Here is a 24,596-nt window from a genome sequence, read left to right as displayed (position 1 = left end):
ATAAGGATGCTGCAAATCCCAGAGGATCTTCGGGTCATGTTCCCCCACTATCTCTAGGGAACTTTGCTGACATGGGCCTGTGTGCACGAGGGGCTCCACATTTTCTAAATTAGACCTCTAGAGAATACATAGGAAAGAAAGAATACTGGCATTTTAAGCCCTTAAAAAATGGAGCTATACATTCATTCTTATTAATCAACTAACAAGTCCTTATTGAATTAACTACATACCAGACAGAATGAGAAATAGATATGGTCCCTGCCTTTAAAAAGCTTACCATCTAAACAGGACAAACTTAAAAAAAAATTTCTAATCATTAACATTCTGATTTTATGTATTGTAGTTTTTAGATCTGAGCTGGGCCTGTTCTTTGCATCTGGGTTTCTAGTTAAGATATGAGACTCCTCTGCATGTGGTCTTATAGCAATATCCTTTCCTCGTTAGATGCTTCTATGGGTTCAGTGTTGTTGTTTTTTCCTACACCAACAGGTGATTCTCTATGAGGAGGAAACAGGAAATCATAATGAGAACACAGGGGAGAAGCTCCATTTGGCCCAGGAGCAACTCGCCTTGGCCAGGGACAAAATCCTCTCCCTAGAAAGGAGCTTAAACCTCTACAGGGATAAATACCAGACTTCCCTGAGCAGCATCGAGTTACTGGAGTGCCGAGTGAAGATATTGGAGGGGGAGCTCAGCAGGATCGTCGGTCAGGTAGGACTTAAACCAGACCACTCAGACCAGGAGCTCCCAGGTGGTCCCTGTAACAGTCCCAGCCTCTCTGCCAGAAACCCAAACCTTCAATTAGTTGTCATTCCTTCCCTTGAATTTTGTAGCCCTCAGTTTTGCACTTCCAGCCTTCACATCTCCTGTAAGATTGCTCCTTAGGAATTTTAAGGCTCCTTAATTAATTTAAGGAGCCACAACTTCACATAAGGCAGAAAGTGAATTACCAAATGAGCTCTCAAATCTTCCATGTTGCCATGGGGGTCCGGCAGGGGGCTATTCCAGGTCACAGGACTCATGGAAACCATAGCGTCAGGATTAAATAGGAGGAGAAAGCCAAAAAACATAGCAAAGAAGTGACTGAACTTGTTTCTTTTTTCTTTCAATTGCTTTTTAAAATTACACAAGTAATACAACAATCTAGGCTCTCTAGACAGAATTATGGATATTAAATGTAAAAGCCCACCTTCAGCCTTCTCCGCCCCACTCTTCTCCCGCTAGGCAATCACCCGAAATGTTCTGGCAATCTTCCCCATCCTATTGCTATGTAAAAAGTTAGAGTTTTCTTTTTACATAAATGAGTCATTTTATAAATATGGTTCTACACTTTGCTTTTTAAATGTATATCTTGATGATTTCTTCTAGTTACTACCTTGTATTCTGTAGTATGACTGTACCCTGTACCATCTACTGACCTGTTTGTCTACTACAAACAAGCTGTAAATGAACATCTTTATCTCTACGGGGTTAATTCCTGAAGTGGGATTTTGCTGGGTTAAAGGAAATGCTTATTTTTAATGTTTAAAGATACTTCTAAATTGAACACCAAAAAGGTTCTACCAGTTTACACTTTTACCGACAATAATTTCCCTACACTCACAGGGTATGTTTTCAGTCTTTTTAAGTTGTGCTAAACTGATGGATGGGGAAAAAAATAGATTTTCTCAATTTTTATTTCCTTTAGTTCTAATAGCTGTGGGTTGGGTTCCCCAGGAAGCAGACTCTGAGACAGACTGGTATGCAGGACGTTTTTAGAGAAAGCTCTTGGCATCAACACCTGGGAAGGGGAGGAAGCAGGGTTGGGCAGATGGAGAAGCTGGGCTCTGATGGTCCCAGCAAAGGCCTCAGCCAACCTCACGGAGAGCTCTGGGGCTGGAAGGACCTTTAGAGCTATTCTAAATTCGGGAGAAGGGAGCTGGCCTTTATAGCTCCATGTTGATCAGTGATTGGATGTGAGCTGTCTTCCTAGGGAGAGACATGACCTTGGGCAAAAGTTTTCTTCAGCCCAGGCAATCCCCAAGAGGGCTGACAGCTGAGGCTATCTTAGGGCATCACGCCCAGCAGCTGGAGGAGTAAGTCCTTCACTGCTGAAGGGGATCTGTGAGGCCCATCACAGCTCCCACCTTGTGAATGAAGTAGTGAGCCTGTTCATAAGTGTATCGGTCCTGTGGATTTCTCTTTTACGAATTGCTTTTAAATCCTTAACCAATTTTTTATTGGGTTGTTAGTCTTTTTTGTGTTGACTTATAGGAGGTTCTTAATATATTACAGGTAATAATGCTTCATTATATAAGTTATAAATATTTTCTCCCAGTTTGTAACTTTTCATTTTCTCTTATTAATGGTATTTTTCAACATACAAAACTTTTGAATTTTTATGAAGTTAAATCTCTTAGCTCTTCTTTATAGATTCTAGGTTTTATGTCTTGTTTAGGAAGGCCTTCACTACCCTCAAAATTGCAAAAGTTTATCTTATATTGTCTTTTAGCACTTCTTAAAATTTTATTTATTTTATTTATTTATTTTTAGCTGTGTTGGGTCTTCGTTGCTGTGCGTGGGCTTTTCTCTAGTTGCGGTGAGCGGGGGCTACTCTTCCTTGTGGTGCGCGGGCTTCTCATTGCGGTGGCTTCCCTTGTGGCGGAGCACAGGCTCTAGGTGCACAGGCCTCAGTAGTTGTGGCACGTGGGCTCAGTAGTTGTGGCTCGCAGGCTCAGTAGTTGTGGCACGTGGGCTTAGTTGATCCACAGCATGTGGGATCTTCCTGGACCAGGGCTCGAACCCGTGTCCCCTGCGTTGGTAGGCGGATTCTTAATCACTGCACAACCAGGGAAGCCCTAGCACTTTTATAATTTTGTATTTCTATGTTTTTAGCTTTAGTCCACCTGGAATATACACATACATATATATATATAATGCACACACACATATATATATATTTTATATATACATAATGAGAGTATCATCTTACTGTTTCTTAACTTTTTTATTGTTTTCCATTCCTTTTTCCACATAGACACTGAATTATTTATACACTCATGGGCAGCTTTCATGCTCAGTGAACATGAACTATTTCTAACTTTGCCTGAAAAAGCCCAGTTAGGGAGACAGTTTAATGGAGAAAGTATCTACCATCCAAACTAGGACTTTTTGCTCTTTTTTGCCTGTCTGCGTCAGTTCACCCCATTATTAGTGCAGACCAGTGAACAGGTAGTAACCTTCATGCATGATTTCAGATGATCTAGAGAAAGACATTTTTTAAAAAAATGCACTTCTAGGAAAAGAGCCATATTCATGGTGATGAGAGTGTCAATTGGTATGTTTTCTTTGAAGGACAATTGTGCAATATCAAAGTTTTAAATAGATCCAATTTAAATAGATTACTACTTCTACAAATTTAATCTATACATAAATTAGAATAGGTACTCAAAGATTTATGTGCAAAAATATTCATTTCAGCTTCGTTTTAGAAAAAACTTGGAAGCAACATATATTCCCATCAATAGAAGACTGGATAAACATATTTAAAAGCAATTTAAAAGAACAAGATAAAAGCACATGTACTAACATGGATAAATTTCTAAGGCATCTTGTTGAGAAAAAAAATGTTTCAAAAAGACAAAATAATATATGTATTCTACAATATTCATTTATATGTATGTAAATGTATAGAAAGTTCTAGAAGGATATGCACAAATTGTCATCTCTGGAGAATGCAGCAAGTATGGGATTAGAGGTGGTGGTCAAAGAGAAATTTAGACTTGCCTGTAATATTACAATGTTTTAGAAAGATTACATATATATGTGTGTGTGTATTACTCGTGCAGTTTGAAATTAATTTTAAAAGAAGAGTAAGATAGATCCACAAACAGCAATATGGAAAATATCCTAAATAAGTGGCCAAGTGAAAACACAATGTTTAGAATAGTATGCAGAAGGCTTTCATTTGGTAGGGGAAGAGTAGGGGGTTATATACTTATACATATACGCATATATAAATATGCATAAATTATCCCCAGAAGGATATACAAAAAACTGGGAACACAGACCGTCATGGAAAAGGGGACCTGTGTCATGGAGGGTCAAGACTGACTTTTCAGTGTATTCTCTTGTGAACGCTTTGAACTTTTTACCGTGTGTGCACTTAATTTTTTTCTTTTGTTAAGGAAGCTCTGATTCACATATATGAATATAAACTTTTAGAATACAGGTCTAGAGATCTTCCATGTTCATGGCATATTGAAATTGACTCGAAAATTATGAACAAAATCAACCTATTATTTTTAAATATCCCAGGAGCCCAAGAGTAATGGTGATCATTCAAAGGTGCATATATACACTTCTCCCTGCATGATTCAAGAGCATCAGGAGACCCTGAAACGACTATCTGAAGTCTGGCAGAAGGTCTCTGAGCAGGATGATCTAATAAAGGAACTTCGAAATAAGCTAGCCTGCAGTAACGCTTTGGTAAGTGTCTCCTTCTAGAACATTTTCCCAAGAGACCCAAAATAAAGCCATGAGGAAAGAGAGGAGGGGAAAAGAGTCACCTAAAGTAATCTCTTTTCCAGTACTCCTCAAATGTCTTACATATTCATGTCCCTGCCTCTTGTTCATATTCTCCATGGTGTGCATCCCCCAACCCACACTAAGATTCTAAAGAGACTTAAAATCTCACGCAACAACCAGGGTGTCCATCAGTAGGGAAATAGTTAAAGAGATTAAGAGAAATGATTAAAGAGCTATCCATATTATGGAATAATACACAGCCAAGGAAAAAGATTAAGCAGATCTGTAAGGGCTGCATGGAAGATATTTGCGATACACTGTTGAGAAAAAGTTGCAGAATCTTATGTATAGTTCAATCCCACTTTTGTTTTTTAAAGTCTTTGATCGTAATATAGAAGTATATACTGTAAATTGCCAATAGTGCCCCCTCCCCCTTAGTAGAAGTGAGAGAGGGGACAATAAGTGGATAGGAGAGTCTCACTTCTTATTTTCAATGCTTGGGTTCTATGTGAATTATTTTCAACAAACAAAAACAAAAGTTTCATATTTTTTTAATTTTAAAAAACACGTACACATTCACCCACTCCAAAAGAAACTTCCTTCTTTATTTCTTGAACTTTGAATCCTATCTTCTGAGAGATTCAGTACATCTTTCCGTCACAGCCTCCAAAGAATCTTCTTCTGCCTCATAAACTGGACTGCACAGAGGATCAAGAGGGAGTCCAAAATGTGGCCATTGACGGACTTGAGACAAATCACTGTCTATGCCTTAGTGAACCTTGATATAAGATTGAGAACATAATTCCTTCTCCTTAGTTTATATAATATGAATTATATAATGCTGCAACAAACTTGGGCTGAGAAAGGAACACCCTGCAAAAATAGCACTAGTAATAAGCCAGTTGCATTGATCATCCAGCATAACTGACTTGTGCTGGGTTGCAGGTTCTGGAGCGTGAAGAGGCTTTGATAAAATTACAAGCAGACTTTGCTTCCTATACAGCCACCCACCGACATCCCTCTAGCTCCTCAGAAGATTGTGAAGACATCAAAAAGGTGGGAGAACTTTTGCTTATGTGTGCCTGGTAGGATTGGGCCGAGTTGGGTTTGATTCTGGGTTCTCCTACTTGTTAAAATATTTATACTACATTTTATATTTTATTTTATATTTGTGTCACTTTGATTAGCCCTGCCACAAGGATCGTGTATATAATGTATGCCACGCCCCCAAGGAGTGCGTCTGGCATGATTAGATTTTGGAATTGAATTTTGGAATTGCACCTGTCTCTTAACTCACATCCAATGGTACATCTAAACAAGACAGAGGCTCCTTTTGGCTTGCTAGCTTCAAAAGAACCATCCAGCCTTCTAGTTTCTGGCTGGAGTTGAAAAGCAACAAATTTAGGGAAGATTATTAATTCAAATCCACTCCCTTTAAAAAAAAACTCTTATGTTTTCAAAATTCAAAGCCATCTCAAAAGTTGATTCTAATAATGAATAAGCATTTAAACCATGGAAACAAATCACACGATTTGACCAACAAATATGACAGTGAAAACTAGGTTAGGGTCCCTTCTAGGAGGTCTGAAGTCAGTCATGCCTGAACTCGAGGTACAAGGCAAAGCCAGCCACACGAGGCCATGCTGATGCTGAAATAGTGGCAAAGCGGAGTGGCAGAGAGAGTCAACACATCAGCTCTCCAAGGGATCCTCTAGCTGGGGAGTGGAGATGCTTCTTTTTCCAGGACTTTCTGATCCCACAAGGTTTGGATGAACTTTGGAGCTCTTCCTTGTACATCTGTCAATATTTATTTTAAAAGTCAGTCCCATGTTATTCACATCCTGACCTACAGCAAGATCTCATACACTCCATGTTTGTTTTCTTTTTGTCTGAGAAATGTCTTTATTTCTCCCTCACTTTTTAATTTTTTATAGTGGTAAAAAACACATAACATTAAATTGACCATCTTAACCATTTTTAAGTGTACAGTTAGTTGTGTTAAGTATATTCTCATTGTTGTGCAATAAATCTCTAGAACTTTTTCATCTTGCGAAACTGAAACTGTATCTACTAAACACAAATTCTTCTTTAATACTCCATTCTTCTTTAATACTCCATTCTTCTTTAATACTCCATTTTCTAAAATGATACAGACTTCCTCAAGAAACAGAATCCACTTTCACCCACCATTTTGTATATCCTACCCAAAGCCTTCACATTATTTGAACATTCTATTCAGGCTAGAACTACCCACATCACAGTTAGTGCCAGCCGTCCTCTCCTCCCTCAGCTGGCCTGGCACACACTGGGCCTTTGAGTCGCTGTAGGGCCCACACCCAGGTCAGACGGTGATTGCCCTGCATTTCTCCAGCTGTCCCCCTCTGTCTTCTTGCTGCAACCCTCCTTCATTGTCAACTGTGAAATCACATAACTATCTCCCCAGCATCCCCTGATGCCCAGACAACTAATTGTTCCTTCTTGGCCACGTGTGCATGTTCCTTCCTGGTTTCTCTGGTTACAGCCCCTTCCCCTCTCCTTCAGGGTAGAAGCCAAAGTTCTTGCTGAGGGACTAAGAGCCCTCTGTGATGTGACTACCCCCTAACTTCCTCACCTCCTCTCCTCCTCCTCCTCTCTCCATCACTCACTCCACTCTAACCACATGGCCTCCTGCATGTTCTGCCCCCAGGGCCTTGTCATCAGCTAGCACTGCCTGCTCCCCCAACTGCAGAGCTCGTCCCTCAGATACCTCAACATGGCTCACGCCCTCACCTCCAGCAAGTGCCTGCTCAGAGGCCACCTTCTCAGTGAGGCCAACCCATCTATCCTATTTAAAACTGTAACCCACAGCCTCGCCCCTGCCTGCCCCATACATCTCCATTCCCCTTTTGCTGTTCTGTTTCTTCCATAGCACTTATCAACTTTTGTTTTCTGTAAGTCACTACTTTACGCTCTTTGTCTGTCTCATCCCACCAGAAGGTCAGCTCCCTGGGGTTAAGAATTGGTGTCTGTGTCGTTTGCAGCACCTACAGTGCACACAGTGCCTGGCACACAGTAGGTGTCTTATCAATGACACTGAGTGTTACAGGGAGGAAGAGGGGGCTCCTTTTGTGCACATTCCATTCCGTGTGGGCATGAGAAGAAGTCTGCCATGTCCTTTCTTTTCTAACTCTCTTTTTACTTTTTAAATTGAGATATAATTGACATACCAGAAAACTCACCATTTAAAGTGTGCAATCAGAATGGACTTGAGGACATGGGGAGGGGGAAGGGTAAGCTGGGACGAAGTGAGAGAGTGGCATGGACATATATACACTACCAAACGTAAAATAGATAGCTAGTGGGAAGCAGCCGCATAGCACAGGGAGATCAGCTTGGTGCTTTGTGACCACCTAGAGGGGTGGGATAGGGAGGATGGGAGGGAGGAAGATGCAAAAGGGAGGAAATATGGGGACATATGTATATGTATAGCTGATTCACTTTGTTATAAAGCAGAAACTAACACACCATTGTAAAGCAATTTTACTCCAATAAAGATGTTTAAAAAAATAAAATAAAATAAAAATAAAGTGTACAATCATTGGTTTTTAGTGTATTCACAAAGTTAGGCAACAGCACCACTAATTCCAGAACATTTTCATCACTCCAAAAAGAAACCCATATCCACGAGCAGTCACCCCCCCCATCCCCCCTCCCGCAAACCCTGGCAACCACTATTCTGCTTTCCGTCCCTACGGATTTGCCTGTTCTGGACACTCAGAATTCTGTAAAGCTTTCTTCCCCCATGTCCTCACCCTGCCCTGCTCTTCCATCTGCCCAGATACTGAAGCACCTGCAGGAGCAGAAAGACAGCCAGTGCTCGCACGTGGAGGAGTACCAGAACCTCGTGAAGGATTTGCGCACGGAGCTAGAAGCCGTGTCAGAAGAGAAGAAAAGCATCATGGAGGGTAAACCGTGGGCCAGCGGGCTGCAGCAGAGGGTAGGCAGCCAAGGAAGCCGGAGCCCCGCTCTGAGCAAGAAGCGCTCTGTCTTGTCCCGCTGCAGACATGTTGAAGCTGGAGCTGGACCTGCACAGGCTGCGGGAAGAGACATCTGCCCGCTTGGAGAGGAAGGACAAGGAGGTCGTCATCCTGCAACGGCGACTGCAGGAGCTGCAGGTGCAGTTCACTGAGACCCAGAAGCTCGGTTTGAAGAAAGACAAGGTAAGGCGAGGAGCTCCGTGGTTGGAACTGCCAGCAGGGCCCTGTGAGGCCAGGCCTCGGCAGAGGCGGGCTCTGTGGCCCCACACTCGCTGTGATTGCTTGGGGAGCACCCATACATGCGCAGTGAGACTGCGGTGCTTCAGGCCCAGGGGCAATTCTGAGCTCTTCCTTGGAATTTCTCATGGCACGTAATAAATAAATAAAACATCAGGAGCCTTAATAGAGATGTGGACTCTGTGTAAGAAAGGGGTTCTTCCCCAGCCCTACAATAGTGAGTTTGGGACACGCTCGTATTATTCCCTTATGCTTTTGTTTATGCCTAAGAGTAGAAAGAAATGCTATAGAATAATGTGTAGCCTTATTCACAATTTCATGTGAATTTCAATTCTTTAATTACAAATAACTTACAAATATGCAAACCAGGCAGTTTGAAAATATTAGTGGAAATATGCCCTAGAAGGTCTGTAGTTACCAACGTAAATCAAGCTCCTAGAAAAGCGTAAGACTGGAACCAAGGGCAGAAAGACTGAAACCAGCGCAAGTTTTTGTAGTCAGTACTGTTTCAACTCTAAACTTTTATCAGAGCTAGTGGAAATAATCCAATTGATTTGAGTGGCTGGTCATTCAAACTTCCTATTTCAAGGTCTGGAGGTGATTCACCAGTCAAAATGGAGGTATTTGGAGAGATGTTGAAGAAGCAGCAAGGAGTCTGGATAAGCAGCTTCGAGTCACTCATATATTCATTCAACAGATACTTTTGAGATCCTATTATATGCCAAGCACTCTTCTAGGCATAAGAATATAATAAAACATGTGCCATCCCTACTTTCATGGAGCTTACATTCCAGTCTTTAGAGACAAACAAATAAAACTAATACACAATAAAATGTTAGGTACTAATGAATTCCTAAAACAGCTTGGTGGCTGTTTTCCCCAGAGTGGTCGGGGGAGGCCTCTTTGATAAGGTGACATTTGGGCAGACATTTGAATGAAGTAAGGGGGCCACCCAGGCCAAAGTCTTGAAGAATATTCCAGGCAGAGGCAACATCAAGGGCGAGTGCCCTCAGGTGGGAGTCAGCTCGGAAGCAGAGAGGGTGGGGCGGCAAGAGGTGAGGTCAGACAGGTAGCCAAGAACCAGATCATGAGCGTCCCGGGATGTCGTTGTAAGGACTTTGGTCTTTTTCTAACTGAGATGGACCCAGTAGAGGTTTTGAACAGAGACATAACAAGATCTGACTCGCATTTGTAAAAGCCCAACTCTGACTGCTACAGGGAGGCAGGGAGCCCAGGTGGAGGCTATTGCAACATCCAGGCAAGAGAAGACGGTGGCTGGAAGAGGGCTCAAGACAATCTCTAACTGACTTCGCCCTGCCGCTGCTCAGGCCTCTATCAGCATTAACACTTTGCTTTCCTCAGCTCCTCCAGGAGAAAGATGAGATGCTGCAGGAGCTAGAGAAGGACCTGGCACAGGTTAAGAACACCCTCGTAAAAAAGGAGATGGAGTTGGAGAAGCAGCAATGCATGACAAGAGAACTCGAAGTTGCCATCCAGGAGGAGAGACGGGATAAGTGCAAGGCCGAGTATGGGCACCTGGGAGCTGAGATCAAGAAGCTGAAGGACTGTCTCGAAGATGCCAAACAGCAGCACAGGCTGGCTGGTGAGGCCCCCGGGCAAGCACTGTCCCCACACACTCCAACCCATGGGGCCAGAGCAGCCCCCTCCTTTCCCCAAATGGCCGTGTCCCTCTCCCTCACCGCTTTCTCACTCCGATCTCCTCATGATCTCATCTCATCTCACAGCAGTTAGGACCGCCCTCTAAGCTCCTTCCTTCACCCCAACCTTACCTTTTCTCTGAAGCCCCCATCACACAGCAGGTGCTCGGGTTGGGAAGGCAGACCACTGCTCTCACACGCCCACCGTTTTCTCTGCAGCCTCAGCTGAAGGTCCTCTCCTTTCCTCACCACGGAGAGCACAGGGCTCTGTACCTTGCTTCTTTGTACCACATTCCTCTCCACCTTCTCTGGGACCTTTGTCACACCATTCATTTCTTCCTTCCCTGGTTTTTAACACTCTCCTTTTTTGGTCTACACACACATTTGCTTGCAGTGTGGGTTGTGTCCTTGCTCCTTTGCCCAAAGTGCTTTCTCAGAAGTCACCAGTAACTTCTTGCCTTGGAAATGGGGTTGCCTTTGAGTGATAAAAATGTCCTGGAATTAGATGTTGATGGTTGCACAACTTTGTGAGGCTACTAGAAACCACTGTACTGTACACTTTAAAAGGATAAATTTTATGTTATGTGAGTGATGTATCAATTTGGGGGAAAAAAAGAAGGTCCAAAGCACGTCTTCCTTCCTCGCCCTCCTCTAACTCTCTGGGTGTCCACACTGTTGGTTCCCCGCACCTCAACGGTTGTTTATTAGCTTTGGAGACACAACAGGTCCCTTGTTCTTCCATAAATCTCACCACTGTTTCCTCTTTTTCCTCCTGCCCTGACAGTGGTCACCCATCTCTAAGATTCTGCCCTCTCCTCTCCTCTCTACACTCATTCCTTGGTGAGCGCCTCTGCTCCTTGTAGCTGCATTTCTCTGCAGGTGACTCCAATGCCTAGAGCCCCAGCCCTGACTTGGCACCTGGTCAGTCTTGTCTTTAGAGACTAGCTCCACCTGACCAACCCACCTTCCCCACTAACCCAACATTCCCAAAGCTGAACCTACTCTCTTCCCTATTAAAAAAAATCCTCCTCCCTTCTTCCGGGTGTATAATTATCTCCGTAGTGACACCATCTTTCTTCCAGTATCCCAGGCTTAAAAAAACGGAGAGAAAAGTGATATTTAAGTAGAAATGATAGGAGAAACTACCGGAAGTGGGGAGATATTTGGTGTAGAGAAACCCCAGTAAGCACCTTACTCCTTCATACCCAGTGGAGGCAAGGACGTGGGCTAAAAGGATATTGTCAGAAGTCTTTCTCCATTCTAATCCATTCCAATTTTCCTAAAGCACTCTTTCCTTTATGGCAGGTCCCTACTCAAGAACCCACTAAATCATGTCTAAACATTTCTCTCAGGCTTTCAGCGTCCTCCAAAACCCCCTCTAGTCCATCCACTTCCTCAATTCTGTCTCTCACCATTCCTTCCCACTTTCCTTTCCAGTTAAGCTGATATCTTCCCATCATCTTCCCACATGCCCTCCCCATTCCCTTCACTGTGCCCCCCACCCCGAGAATTCCCTTTCTTCTCCTTCTTCTAAGGCCCAGCTCAGCCTCTGTTCCTCCATAAGTCCATCTCCAACTGTACTTCCCCGCTTTGGTCCTCCTTCCTGAGTTCACAGTCAGTGTGAGTTTAACATTACTGTGTTCTCTATGTCAGCTCCCTCACTAGACTCTAAACTCTATGAGGGTCAGGATTTGTCTTCAATGACAGGATGAGTCGCAGAAGAGATACCAAGCAATTTCAACCAATTTGTTTAATTTTATTCAAGAAGGAGTTCACGGCTGGTGGGTAGTTGAAGACAGATAATTCATCAGAGCTCCTTAGGAGTGATAATGAGATAGAGAGAGATGAGGACAGATTGGAAATTGAAGTAAGTCACAGAATGAAGGAACAGACTTTTGTTTTTTTTGGCTACATTGGGTCTTCGTTGCTTCACACAGGCTTTCTCTGGTTGCAGTGAGCAGGGGCTTCTCTTCATTGTGGTGTGCAGGCTTCTCATTGCAGTGGCTTCTCTTGTTGTGGAGCACGGACTCTAGGTGCACAGCCTTCAGTAGGTTGTGGCACGTGGGCTCAGTAGTTGTGGCATGCAGGCTCAGTAGTTGTGGCTCGCAGGCTCTAGAGCTCGGGCTCAGTAGTTGTGGCACACGGGCTTAGTTGCTCCACAGCATGTGGGATCTTCCCAGGGCTCAAACCCGTGTCCCCTACATTGGCAGGCAGATTCTTAACCACTGCACCACCAGGGAAGCCCCAAGGAACAGACTTTTTAACTGGTCTCATTTGAGAGTCTGATCTTCACACATACTCCCTTCACACATGGACATGCCCCGGGCTATCTCCTGTCTTCTGCAGCTCAGCAAGCAGCCCAATATAAAGAAGAAGCCATTCTGGCAAAGGGTAACCTGGAGGATTGCCATAGGAAACTGCAAAGCTGCATTTGCCTGGAGAAGCAGAAGGCAGAGACCATCCAGGAGCTCCGGAGAGAACTTCAGAAGCTACAGAAGGATTCCCTAATGGCAGAGGAGGAACTCGCGCCCAGCAGGTACCACAGGTTCCCCTCCAGACAGAGTCTCTGTCCCTCGTAAGCCAGTTGGGACCCTGTGGGATGCTGCCCAGGAGTTGGGTAGCAAGCCCCGGGCAGCCAGCCCACAGTCCACCGACGTGGACCCTGAAGTCCATCCACCTGTTTTTGCCATTTTGCTTTAGGAAACGGATAGAGGAGCTGACATCAGAATTATCTGAGTTCTCCAGAAAGCTTGAAATTTCAGAGAAGGAAAAGAGGCAGCTTCAGAAGACAGTGACTGAGCAGGATGTAAAACTGAATGACCTGCTAGATCGTATAAATCACATTCAACACCAGGTGTGGAGGGCAAGTAGGCAGCCAGCTCAAGCATTTGCTCTGTTTCAGATTAAATGCATTGCTCTTGGGAATTCCCTGGCCGTCCAGTGGTTAGGACTCCGAGCTCTCACTGCAAAGGGTCTGGGTCAATCCCTGGTCGGGAAACTAAGATCCCACAAGCTGAGCGGTGTGGCCAAAAAGAAAAAATTGCATTGCTCTTTATTTGGGAAGATGCCACCACCAATCCTTGCAAACTACTTGTCCAGAATTTGTTTTAGAATGCTAAGCCAGCCAGGCAGCTCCAGTTCCCACAACCAATAATAAGCATTTTCAGGGGCCAAGCTTAAAAACAGTCAAACGACAATATTATTTCTTTTTCTAGGACTCAAAAGCTATCCTCTCAGTCGATTTAAAGTTTTTTAACTTTGAATTATTCCTTTTGTGCTTTTCTAAGATTTTTAAAAATTTATTCAGAGAGTATTTTATGTGGAAAGACTTGGTAAGTAAGTGGGACCTGGATCTATAAATAAAATAAGTTGGTATTTCTAATTGAACAAAGAAAAACTATTGCTGAACCTAAGAGGAAACTTTTTTATTAAACACGCTAAATAACCAAGGAGTTGTCCTCATTTTTTTTTTTTTTTTTTTTTTTGCGGTACGCGGGCCTCTCACTGTTGTGGCCTCTCCCGTTGCGGAGCACGGGCTCCGGACGCGCAGGCTCAGCGGCCATGGCTCACGGGCCCAGCCGCTCCGCGGCATGTGGGATCTTTCCGGACCGGGGCACGAACCCGCGTCCCCTGCATCGGCAGGCGGACTCTCAACCACTGCACCACCAGGGAAGCCTCATATTTATTTCAGCCATCCCTGTGCACAGTTGTCTGAGCTGGGGGTTTTCTTCGCAAAAATATGGTGCCTGACTTGCAGCCCCGTGTTTGTTTTCTCAGAACAGGAAGCAAGCCTCCTCCAAATGCAGTCTAGAAGAACAGCTTCAGGAGGAAACCAGGTTGCTGGAGGAGAAACAGGAGCAGCTGAAAAAGAGTAAAGAGCAGGAGAAGCTACTGCAGCAAGAGCTCGAGATATTCCGACAGGAAGGAAAAAAGAAAGAAAAGATGGTGAGGAGAATCTGGGAAGCCTCGGGATTAAGAATCCAAGGCCAGACCTGAGCCCAGCTGGGCCTGGTGGGATACAGAGGCTGAGGGTGCTCAGACTTCAGGAGAGAAGGGAGGGAGGGTGAGAAAGACAAGTGAGGAGGGCAGAGAAGGCCTGAGATACATGGGGTGCAAGGTGGAGCTGTGTGTGAGGGCAGAAGGAGGGGCTTCTGCAGGAGTCTAAGATAACACCTCCATCTGGGCTTTGTTTCCTTAATTGGGGAGCAGTCAAAGGAGAATTTGAGAAAGTTGGAGGAGGAAAATGATAATCTCAAATCACAGTTAAAGCAATGTTCTGCGCAACTGGATTCCTCTCTCTGCAAACAAAACAGCACCCAGCAAATCAACCAGGAGCTGACTCGTAAGGTGAGTAGACAGAAACCCCAAGGGGGTGAGAAATTTGAACCCTATGACCCTTGACCTGAAGTTGGCACCTAGCTCTCCTCCATCACAGAAATGCCACTAACTGCCCAGCCCATGTGCATTCTGGGGCACCGGAGCCCCCACTTCCCTCCTGAAGTGTCACCCACTTGCTGGCCAAGAAGTATTTCTTCCACATGTAGAAGGTCTTATTAAATATCTGGTGGAGCCCCAAACCATCTGGGCTTTGGCATCAAGGCTTCCAGAGTTGCATTTTAGACCAGAGTTGAGTGAGCCCATTGTTCGGGGCAATTTGCTAGGGAACACTTCCAAAAATAGTCCCAAAGCACAAAAATGGGATGAAAGGGGACATGGTTATATTTCATTACACGAATAAAGACAAAAGGAGTAAATGGCATCTAATGTACGTGAGGCACTGTGCTCACATTCAGTCATCATTTACTGACCGTCTACTTAAGTCCTTGGCATGCCTTCCATCTGCTGGTTTACAGAGGAGAGAAAGGCTGAGGCTCAGACTGACTAATTGGTAAGTGATGGGATGGAGCAATATTTGAACTTGGATCATCTGGCTCTGCCACCTGACCTCTTTCCCTTCATCCTGAATGGCAATACTTGCCCCAAATGAGCCCATTCCATACTTCTGGACAAGAAAAAAATACAGCATCTTGATTAGGTAGTCTCTTGAATTATAAATGAGAGACCAAGCAGCTCTGAGTCCTTCATAATAAAGAGTTCATCTTAAAATACTATGACCATTCTAAGTGTACGAATAGCACTACGCAATAGAACTCTCTGTGATGATGGAAAAGTTCTAGATTAGAGTTACCTGATACTATATGCACTAGCCACATATGGCTATTGACTGCTCGAAATATGGCTTAGTATGACTAAGGAACTGAATTTATAAGTTTAATTTTAGTTTTATTGAAATGTAAATAGTCTCATGTGGCTAGTGGCTGCCATATTAAACAGCAGAGGTCTGAGGCACTGATGTTTCTGGAGTTTTGTCACTCAGAGATATAAATCTCTCCTCTAGTGGGATCCAGAGTTGAGGCCTGAATCACTCAAATCCCCAAGGAACTGCTTTCAATATAAGGAATACTGCCTAAGTATTTAATATAGGCCTGTTATCACATTTGCCAAAAGAAAGGGAGTTATGTAAATGTGCAACTAGAAGCACTAATTTCAGAATTCCTTTGATGGGAATCCAGAGGCTGGAGGAGTTTATGTGTGTGTAAGCATGTTCAATTTTTTAAAAGCATGCCCCACATATAACAGACTTCTTGAATCAATGGAAACAGCCATTAGAAAGAGGCTTAGTTTTGCATTCTAAACTGCATTTCCTTTCATCGGTAGTCCATATTTCAATTTTAAACACACTCTGTCGGAACTATATGTCCAATTCATCCCTAGTATTGCCCAATGCACTATTTCATTCAGTCCAAATAAATCATTTAGTATATTTAGTGAGCACCTATTATATGCCATGCTCTGAGCTACAGGTAGTGGGGATACAGCGATGAAGAAAGCACACACAGTCCTGCTTTCATGGTGCATCAAGTCTAGTGGATTATGTCAGGAGTTGAGGCATAATGCATACCACTGAAATGTTGCATCATATTTCCTAACCTAGAATTGGATTCCAGGTTAACACTAATCCTAACCCTAACCCTAACCATGAGACAGTTAACTATTAACAGAAACCATCCAGTTACAAATGTAGGACCCATGCTTGGCTGGCACACGTCAAAGGCTGCGGAGTCTGTGAAAGGGACTTTTCATGTATTTGACACATCATGGCCCAGTACTTCCAGTACTCCTTGTATTGGGAAGACATGCTATCTAGAAAGGAAGTGTGGGAGAGGGGTGCAGAAGAACCTGGAAAGGCAGCTCTTCCTCTTCCAGCAGTGAGGGGAAGTGGGCATTATCACAGTCTGCTGGGCAGGTAGTTAGTGCAGGGAGGAGAGAGCCCTGTGCCTGTCCATCTGTGGACACAGAGGATGCCTCCATGGCCATGAACCTTGACAGTTATGTTCCCCCTCCCTAAAGATAATCCTTCAGAAGGAGACCATGGCGAGTCTGCAGATTCAGCTGGACAAGGCTGCGGCGAAAGAGAAGCAATACCTCCAGACCACGGTCAGTAAAGATGTCTATGAGGAGGTATGCCGGAAGTCAGCCTCCTGCCAAGATGACCTAACACAGGCCCTGGATAAGGTGGGCTACACCCTCTCATCTCCGGGGCTGTTTAATATCCAAGTTATCCCAGCAGCATGAAAGGTGAAGGAGTCAATTTCCTGCATAACTGGCTGTCACCAAGGCCATCTGCAAACCCTTGCATTGGCTGGGATGTCTGTCCAGAGAAGGCCTGCTTCTCCCTAGTGAGGCTTTGGGGAAGAGGGGGATAGAGGCCAAATCTAACAAGTCTTTCTGCCCATGGGTGACCCAGGGGCAAGGTTTTCCCAAGAACTGGATTTTTCAGGGAAATTCATGCCGCATCCCTGTGCTAATCATGCCTGGCTGATGAGCTCATAGAATTGGAAAGAGAGGAAACGGGAGAGGGGCAGGGGAGATGCAGAAGACTGACTGTTGTCACTTCTCACCCCTCCCTGGGACTCTAGGCGAGGTGACCAGGACCAGGTGTGTCTGTGCCACCCTGGGCAGAAGAGAGTAGGGGCTGTGGGACTGGTGGAACCCTTCTCCATTCAGGACTCAGCACAGAGGCCCAAGTGCAATGACAGCCGTTCTCCCCCCAACCCTTTGTCTTTACCAAAGCTCAGTCATTCGACCTCAGAGACAAAGAGTCTTCACCAAATTCTGACACAGGCCCAAGACAGGAAGATTCAGCTGGAAGAGGAAGTCATTGCTTACGAGGAGAGGATGAAAAAGCTGAATGTGGAGTTAAAAAAACTGCAGGGCTTCCAGCAGCAGAGTGAGCTAGAGGTGAGGAGCGGCCAGGGGCCCCGGCTGCCGTCCTGCCCAGGGCCCCAAGGCCTCTTCTTGCCCCACAGCTGTGTACTTCGCACTGAGCCGGTCCCTTCGGCTAACAGGTGCCCTCCCTTTTGCTGGGCTCTGGGAGCTTCAAGAAGGCGGCAACTATCAGAGCAGGGGCGCCCTCTGCTGGCCGCTGGAAATAAAACACTCCCTCATGAACCTCCCAGAGAAAGCGCCCTCCCGCCTTGTCGTGGGTCCTCCAGGGTCAGGGTGGCAAGCTGGGGTCTCCCTCCTCACTGTGCGCTACCGAGCAGGTGCAGGCCTTCGACAAAAAGCTGGAGGACATGAGCAACCAGGTGCTGCAGTGGCAGAAGCAGCACCAGCGGGACCTCGAGGTGCTGGCCGCTAAAGAGGAGCAGCTCAGGGCGTTCCGGGAGGAAATGCGCGCCCTGAAAGAGAGCCTCCTCGCGGACGGGACGGAGGTGGGCACTCCTCAACTCCCAGCCGCTTCCTCCCACTGCCCCAGAACATCCCACGACCGCCTGCGTGACAGACACCCTTTGGTGGGGGTGGGGGTGCCTGGGAGCAAGGAAAGGACACCCCCTCTATTCAGTACAAAGCGGGGTCTGGGTGTTCCAGGCCCACAACGGCTGTCTCGACCCAACCATCTTCCCGTGACTTTGTTGATAGAGATATTGAACAGAGCAAAGGTCCCAATCCAGAGGAGAGAGAATGCCATCTCCATGTCAGGTACACCAGCAGCCCCGACTTAGATAATCCACGGCTCAGTCACCCTCCAGAGCCCCTCCTGACACTTTCAATTACCCTGCAGTAGAATCGGCTAAGAGCTCTTTGTGCACGTCCAGCTCTCTGAGCAGTGAAGTTTGTAGCAGGAGGCTCCCGGATATCCTTGGGGTGGCCACAGGGCCTTTGCCCAAATTAGAAAAAAAGTCCTCCCTTTCCACCAGATATTTTTTCTTTCATCTGTTTTTAAAAAGGCTTAATGTATTGCTGTTTTAGAATAGGTCACTTTGCTATCTTTGGCCTGAAAATCATTATTATAAATGTACAAACCTACTTTGTCTCTACTATAAGTGGTGTCTGCTCACAGATGTCACCTTTGTGATAATGCACTGCTGGAGGTGGAGGCCTGCAATGGCAATTCCAACTCTGGCCTCAGGGTTGGACAGCAGAGTCAATGTTTCTTCTCCCAGGAAGAGAGGAGACCTGATCTGGGAGAAGGGAGGTGACAGGCCTGTGCTCCCACCCCCTTACTATCTCATTTACTTCTTGTACCGAAGTCCTGTTGCCTGTCCCAGCGGTCTGCGCCTAAAGACACCTGCAGGCTGCACCGAGAGAACGATCAGATTATGTCCAACATGGAGCAATGGGCAAAAGAGCAGAAGTAAGTGTGGAAGAAAACAGTAAGGCAGGCTTCCAAGGGCTGGAATCACACCTGTGCCAGAGAATAGTGTCATACACACACACACAGCCCTCCAGGGAAACTGATCCAGTCTCAGCCCACACCCAGATGCTGGGAATAAGATGAAGGGGCCGCAACCCTTCAGGCGGGTTCAGAAAGCCCCGCCCACTTGGAAATGGAGCAGCTTCCAGACAGAAGGGATGCTCCTGTGGGTCAGATTTCCTCTTCCCAGCCTGGTGTCAGGCTTCACTGCCTGGATCCCCTGAACTCACTTGGGATCACAGTGATTTTGCTTGGGAGTGTAGAGGGTCCTCTTAATTGCCAGCTGCTAGGAGGGCTCTAGCTCCGGGGACGGGGGGGATGAGCGGGGGGTCTGGGCCCCAAAGAGGCTTCGCCAAGAACACCCAATGTCCTTTTCAGCCAGCTCATGCTCTTACCCACAGGGGTCTGGGGAACTCTTTTCTTCTGTGAATTTTATTACAGGATCGCCAATGAGAAACTAGGAAACAAACTCCGTGAACAGGTCAAATATATCACCAAGCTGACTGGTGAAAAGGAGTAAGTCATCCCACGCCCCCCTGGCTGGAGCTTGGGCCCCAGGGAGAGGAGTCAGCCAGGAACCAGGGCTGACTTTTTCACTGGATATGTGGAGAAAGACCCCAAGTCCCAAATCTGCATCCATGTGACCTTGAGCAATACCACTTGACCTCTTTGGGCCTTAGTCCCCTCACCAACAATAAAAAAAGGGGTTAATCATCTCTATGTCCCTCTCCACTGTCACCTTCCACAGTTCTCAGAAGTCAGAATGCTGAGAAGGAAACAGGAACTGAAGAGCAGACTGTATTAGTTAGGGTAGTGGCTAAGCTGTGGTAACGGAGAGCTCTCCAAACAAAGGGACATAAAACATAGAAGGAACACCTCTATGAGGTGAGCAGTCAAGGTTGGTGGGGTCCTTCTGTCCCATGTGGTCATTTGGGTCCATCTACTTGCAGCCTTGGTTCACCCTCATGGTCAAAGCTGGGTCAGCATAGAGTATGGTACGGGAGGAGTGTTGGAAGTTTGGGAACAGAGGCAAAAGTATGGATGTCTAAAACTGAGATTTCAGAGGTGGCATAGTAACAGGTAATGACAAGCTCCAGGGCAGTGTTTCCCAACCTTTTGTCAGGGAACACTTAGAAAATGAACACCTTTGTTTGACACACTGAGAGGGTCTTGGATGGGGTTGCTTATGGTAAAGGTGACCAACCAGCAGCTGTGCCAAACCCTGCTCCAAGGGCTGAGGTATCGCAGCACACCTGGGACCCATTCATGCAGCCCCAGTTAAAGCTGTGTCCTGAGCTTGGACCATAGGAAAGCGTCTGGGTTGAAGGAGAAGAAAAGATCACTGGAATAAGGAGGTCAAGGAACTGAAGGGCCAGGGCTTGGATGAAAAGTACAGGATGCTGAAAGCATCAGGGATGCTGACAGGAGTGGACCAGAGAGAGTGGCAGAGAGCCAGGGAATGAGGGCATTCGAGGACCCTACCTCCAGGCCCAGTGGCACAAGGAGCATGGCAACAACATGAAGAGCTACAAGGGAAGGGGTGTCTTCACTGCCAGCCAGATTTATACAGAGCAAGAGGGCAGAGAATACGCCCAGAGAAGCAGTTGAGGATGAATTCTCTACTTGATTTCCTCTAGAAAATATCATAAAATATCTCACTAGGACAGAAACACTTTCTGAAAGGATTTAACTAAAGGAGAAATTGTCAGAATCTGAAGGTAGCCGGGCACCAGGCTTTTTCTTATATTGTGCCAAGTTCTGGCAAGTTTTTTGGGTTTTTTGTTTGTTTGTTTCACAAAGAACTCATTCTTGAGTTTGCTTGACCCTATTTGAAGGAACACCATCTTTTAATCATAATAACAAGAGCTCAACTAATATTTATTGCTTACTCATGAGGAGCACTGTTCCAAGTGCTTTACATGTGTTAACTTATTTAATCTTCATAATACCTCACACGTTCAGTGCACGTATAATCCCCATTTAAGGATGAAGAAAGGGAGAAACTCAGGCTACATAATTTTCCCATGGTCTCTTGACCAGTAAGTGGCAGAGTCAGGATCCCAACTTGGGAAGCCTGGTTCCAGAGCCCACTGTCACTCACTTCTCTCAACACTGGTTTGGAGAAATAAGGCTGTTAGTATTAACAGTTGCCATTTATTGAGCCACAGGAGGTATGCTCAGTTACCTTTCCCCTCACCTACACTGGAGCTGCCATTTCTTCCATAAAATGGGGACAAGTAACTTGCCCAAGCTCTCGACAGAGCTGGGATCCCCTGTGTTCTCAACCTTTCAGCAAAGGGAGGCAAAAGAACTTGGGCTTTGGCATCAGAACTGGATGTGAGTGTTTCCTAGGCATGGCTGTGAGAAACTGAGGACACGTGATCAGAGTTGTTCTGGCTCTTTGAATCCAATTTCTATCATTTGTCAAACTGGATTTTTATATGAACCCCAGAAGGCAGATCAGACTCAATGGTCCCCATCTAACAGATAAGAAAACTACCCCAGAGCTGACATGACACAGTGGGTCAGGAGTGCTGATTCTGGGTCCACCCCAACCCCAGGCCTGGGCTTCTTCCTGGGGATGCACATAGGCCTCCATTTCCACAGAACATGCGTGAGAGCACGAGCTCTGGAAGGAACTGGGCGTCCACGGAACTGGAACAGACCAAACACCCACCTGTCCTTCCCTCTCCTTCCCCAGCCACCTCCACAATGTAATGGTCCATCTGCAAAAGGAAAACAAGAAACTAAAGAATGAAATAGAGGAGAAGAAGCTGAAAGCTGGGCCCTCAAGGGTATGTACCAAAGCCCTATGGCCAAGCAAAACAGACCCCACATCAAGGGGGAAAGTGTATGGCACCTTGGACTGGAGAGGGATAACCCAAGATGTGAGCCAAAGAATGGACATCACCAAGTCTGTCGGGATGCCCCACTGCTCAGGTATGTCCACCATGCGGCTTTTGCTACTTACTATGGTGCTGTCTTTCTTAGTCCATTGGGTCAAAAAAGAAAAAAAAAACGTATTTTGAAGAGATCACTGGATTGGAAATTCAAATAGGGGAAAAAAACAAATCTTTTGCTTAGCTATTCTGGACCAGAGATCATTGTTTTCTCCTCTGTAAAGGGGGAGGCAAATGAATTAAGGCTCATCCTGATTTAAGAATCTTTGATGTTACCCAAGTGCCTCCTATCTCAGACCTATCCCTTCCCCTGACCCAGTCCCTTTTGGGAGGTGTGAGGATAAGAAGGGAACAGGCAGAATAGGCATTTTTCTCCTCTAACGTGTTTTGGAAGCCTCACAAGAATGCCCTGGTCTCCTGTTCGGCCTGAGTCCAAGGCTACCTTTTCTGCCACCTGTAGACTCCATGGTACCCCCAAGGTAAGAAGTCACCTGCAACAGAGCTGCCTGGCCACGAGACTAGTCCTTGAGAAATCACTTCATTAATTTCTCCTCAAATCAAGATTGTCATTTCCTCCCTGTTCCCTCAGGTTCCTCATATTGCTAGAATCAGCGCCTTGCCCTGAGCATCATTTCCATGCATGTTTTTCAGAGGACAGTGAGTTCCTATTCCTCTCTTGACTTGGATCAGCTCTAACCGGAATATGTCAAGGTCCAAGCCTATTCTGCAAGATGCTAACGTTTTATTGAGTTTTGTCTACTTCCTGCGGCAGAGTGAGCCTTGGAACCCTACTACCATCTCCAGGCCCAAACTCTAAAATAAAGACATGAGCACAGCAGCCTCAGTGAGCTCGTGGTGTCTTGCAGACAATTCTGCCCCCTCAGGTCCCCAGCAATGTGTTCATCCCTATTTTCCCTAAATTCTAAAACATATAGTTCTCTTTGACATACATAGGGGAGCTGTAATTCCCAAAGCAAGCTTCTGGATTATCTGGATTCGTTTTTAAACCAACAAGAGATAATTAGTTCCTTTTTTATTCCTTCCATCTCTGTCTGGAATTTAAGAAGAAAAAGAAATATCTAAAAACCTCCGAAAGGAAAGTAATCCTGAGACCCAAAAGAGAGGAAGAGAAATAAATGATGCATTTTCCAAAGGCAGGAGGGAGAGATAGCCATCTGCTTTCTCCCTGGCTGCCATATTCCTTCTTTTAACAATTTTATTTTTCTCCCCAGCCAGCTCAGTACAAGAAAAATTCCATTATAACAAACTCCAAGGACAGCTAAACTATTTTATTGTGGCTGGATTTTGTTAAACTAAGTACATGTCTAGAATTTCTATTTCTAGTCTATAGAAAATTGAAATAGCTAAAGGTAAAGTAAGAGAAAGAAATGAAAGGGCTTGCATTTCTGGAAGAAGGGAAAGGAAAAGTGAAGGAAGAAACCCACTAGTTGATAGCAATTCTTAAATATCTTGCCTCCCTCCCCAGCCAAACAAAAGCCAAGAAAATTTTCTGCTAATAGCAGCAATGTGTTATATAGGATGCCCCTGCTAGGCCTTGGGAAGGGCAAGTTCTGGAAATGCAGTGTGAGGCAGGAGCAATGGGCACATCTGGTGGTTTCTATTGTGATGGTCATTGTCTGGTTTTTAATGCTCTTTTGACTGTGTTCCTTCATTTGGTTTAGAATAAGGATACGTGTTCTAGAGAAAACAAAGACTGAAGGGTCTGGTACTAATGAAATGGCTTCTAGTTCTAGCCTGTGGCCCATTTATTCAAGTAAAAGTTCAATGTCACTAAAATCCCCAGTACAGTCTACTAAAAAGGCATTTTGTCTCTTTAATTTACAAAAAGTTTTCATATATGTTGGCCAAAGGGACAATATCTGGGTACTTTGAATGTTGTACTTTTTCCAAAGTTGTCTCTCACTTCCTATAGTGTGATTACACCAGAGGAAAGCAGGTAGCACGCTATGGGGAGCAAAGGGGCAGGAGAGCCAGAACCATATCAATACATCACCCAGCCGTGTGGCCTTGCAAGCCCAGCCAGGTAGGAGACCCAACTGAGTGGAGGGGCTGGGCTTGGAGAAATGAAGAAAGGCAGGAGAAAGGGCAGGGAGCCCGAATGTTGCCTGCCTCTAATGCTTTAAGAAATAACCAAAGAAGTGAGTTCTTTAAAAGTTGACATTAAAAAGACATGGTCTCTGTATGAAACTATAATGGTGGATGCATTTGTCCTAACCCATAGAATGTACAGACACCAAGGGTGACCCCTAATGTAAACTACGGACTTTAGGGGGTAATGATGTGTCAGTGCAGGCTCGTCAGTTGTAACAATCGAACCACTGCGGTGGGCGATGCTGATAGTGGGGAGGCTGTGCAGGTTTGGGGGCAGGGGAAGCAGATATAGGAGAAATCTCTGTACCTCCTGCTCAATTTTGCTGTGCACCTAAAGCCACGTTAAAAAAAAAATAACAAAAAAGAAACGATTATAAAGCTAGGACTTAGCCGAGGGGATTACAAATAA

At 45.3% G+C, this 24,596-nt stretch overlaps 1 protein-coding gene across 1 annotated transcript in view; it reads left to right on the top strand.

Annotated features, from left to right (window-relative positions):
• The window catches only part of PMFBP1 (polyamine modulated factor 1 binding protein 1), a 38,300-nt gene extending 15,315 nt beyond the window's left edge, over positions 1-22,985 (top strand). The window contains exons 4-19 of the mRNA XM_027119919.1: positions 490-711; positions 4,297-4,467; positions 5,452-5,562; positions 8,324-8,450; positions 8,548-8,705; positions 10,122-10,362; positions 12,764-12,953; positions 13,118-13,271; positions 14,195-14,362; positions 14,627-14,764; positions 16,829-16,993; positions 17,552-17,719; positions 18,025-18,192; positions 19,012-19,115; positions 19,617-19,691; positions 21,877-22,985. Of these exons, the coding sequence (XP_026975720.1) occupies positions 490-711; positions 4,297-4,467; positions 5,452-5,562; positions 8,324-8,450; positions 8,548-8,705; positions 10,122-10,362; positions 12,764-12,953; positions 13,118-13,271; positions 14,195-14,362; positions 14,627-14,764; positions 16,829-16,993; positions 17,552-17,719; positions 18,025-18,192; positions 19,012-19,115; positions 19,617-19,691; positions 21,877-22,204 (2,688 nt within the window). The 3' untranslated portion in view covers positions 22,205-22,985. The remainder of the gene's footprint in view (positions 1-489; positions 712-4,296; positions 4,468-5,451; positions 5,563-8,323; positions 8,451-8,547; positions 8,706-10,121; positions 10,363-12,763; positions 12,954-13,117; positions 13,272-14,194; positions 14,363-14,626; positions 14,765-16,828; positions 16,994-17,551; positions 17,720-18,024; positions 18,193-19,011; positions 19,116-19,616; positions 19,692-21,876) is intronic.
• Positions 22,986-24,596: the final 1,611 nt, after the last annotated feature.

This window comes from Aethalodelphis obliquidens, unplaced genomic scaffold, assembly GCF_003676395.1.
Source record: "Aethalodelphis obliquidens isolate GAN/ISIS:26980383/991018 unplaced genomic scaffold, ASM367639v1 scaffold20, whole genome shotgun sequence".
NCBI lineage: Eukaryota > Metazoa > Chordata > Mammalia > Artiodactyla > Delphinidae > Aethalodelphis > Aethalodelphis obliquidens.
The sequence above is the reverse complement of the archived record's forward strand: the minus strand, read 5'-3'. Positions and strand labels throughout refer to the sequence as shown.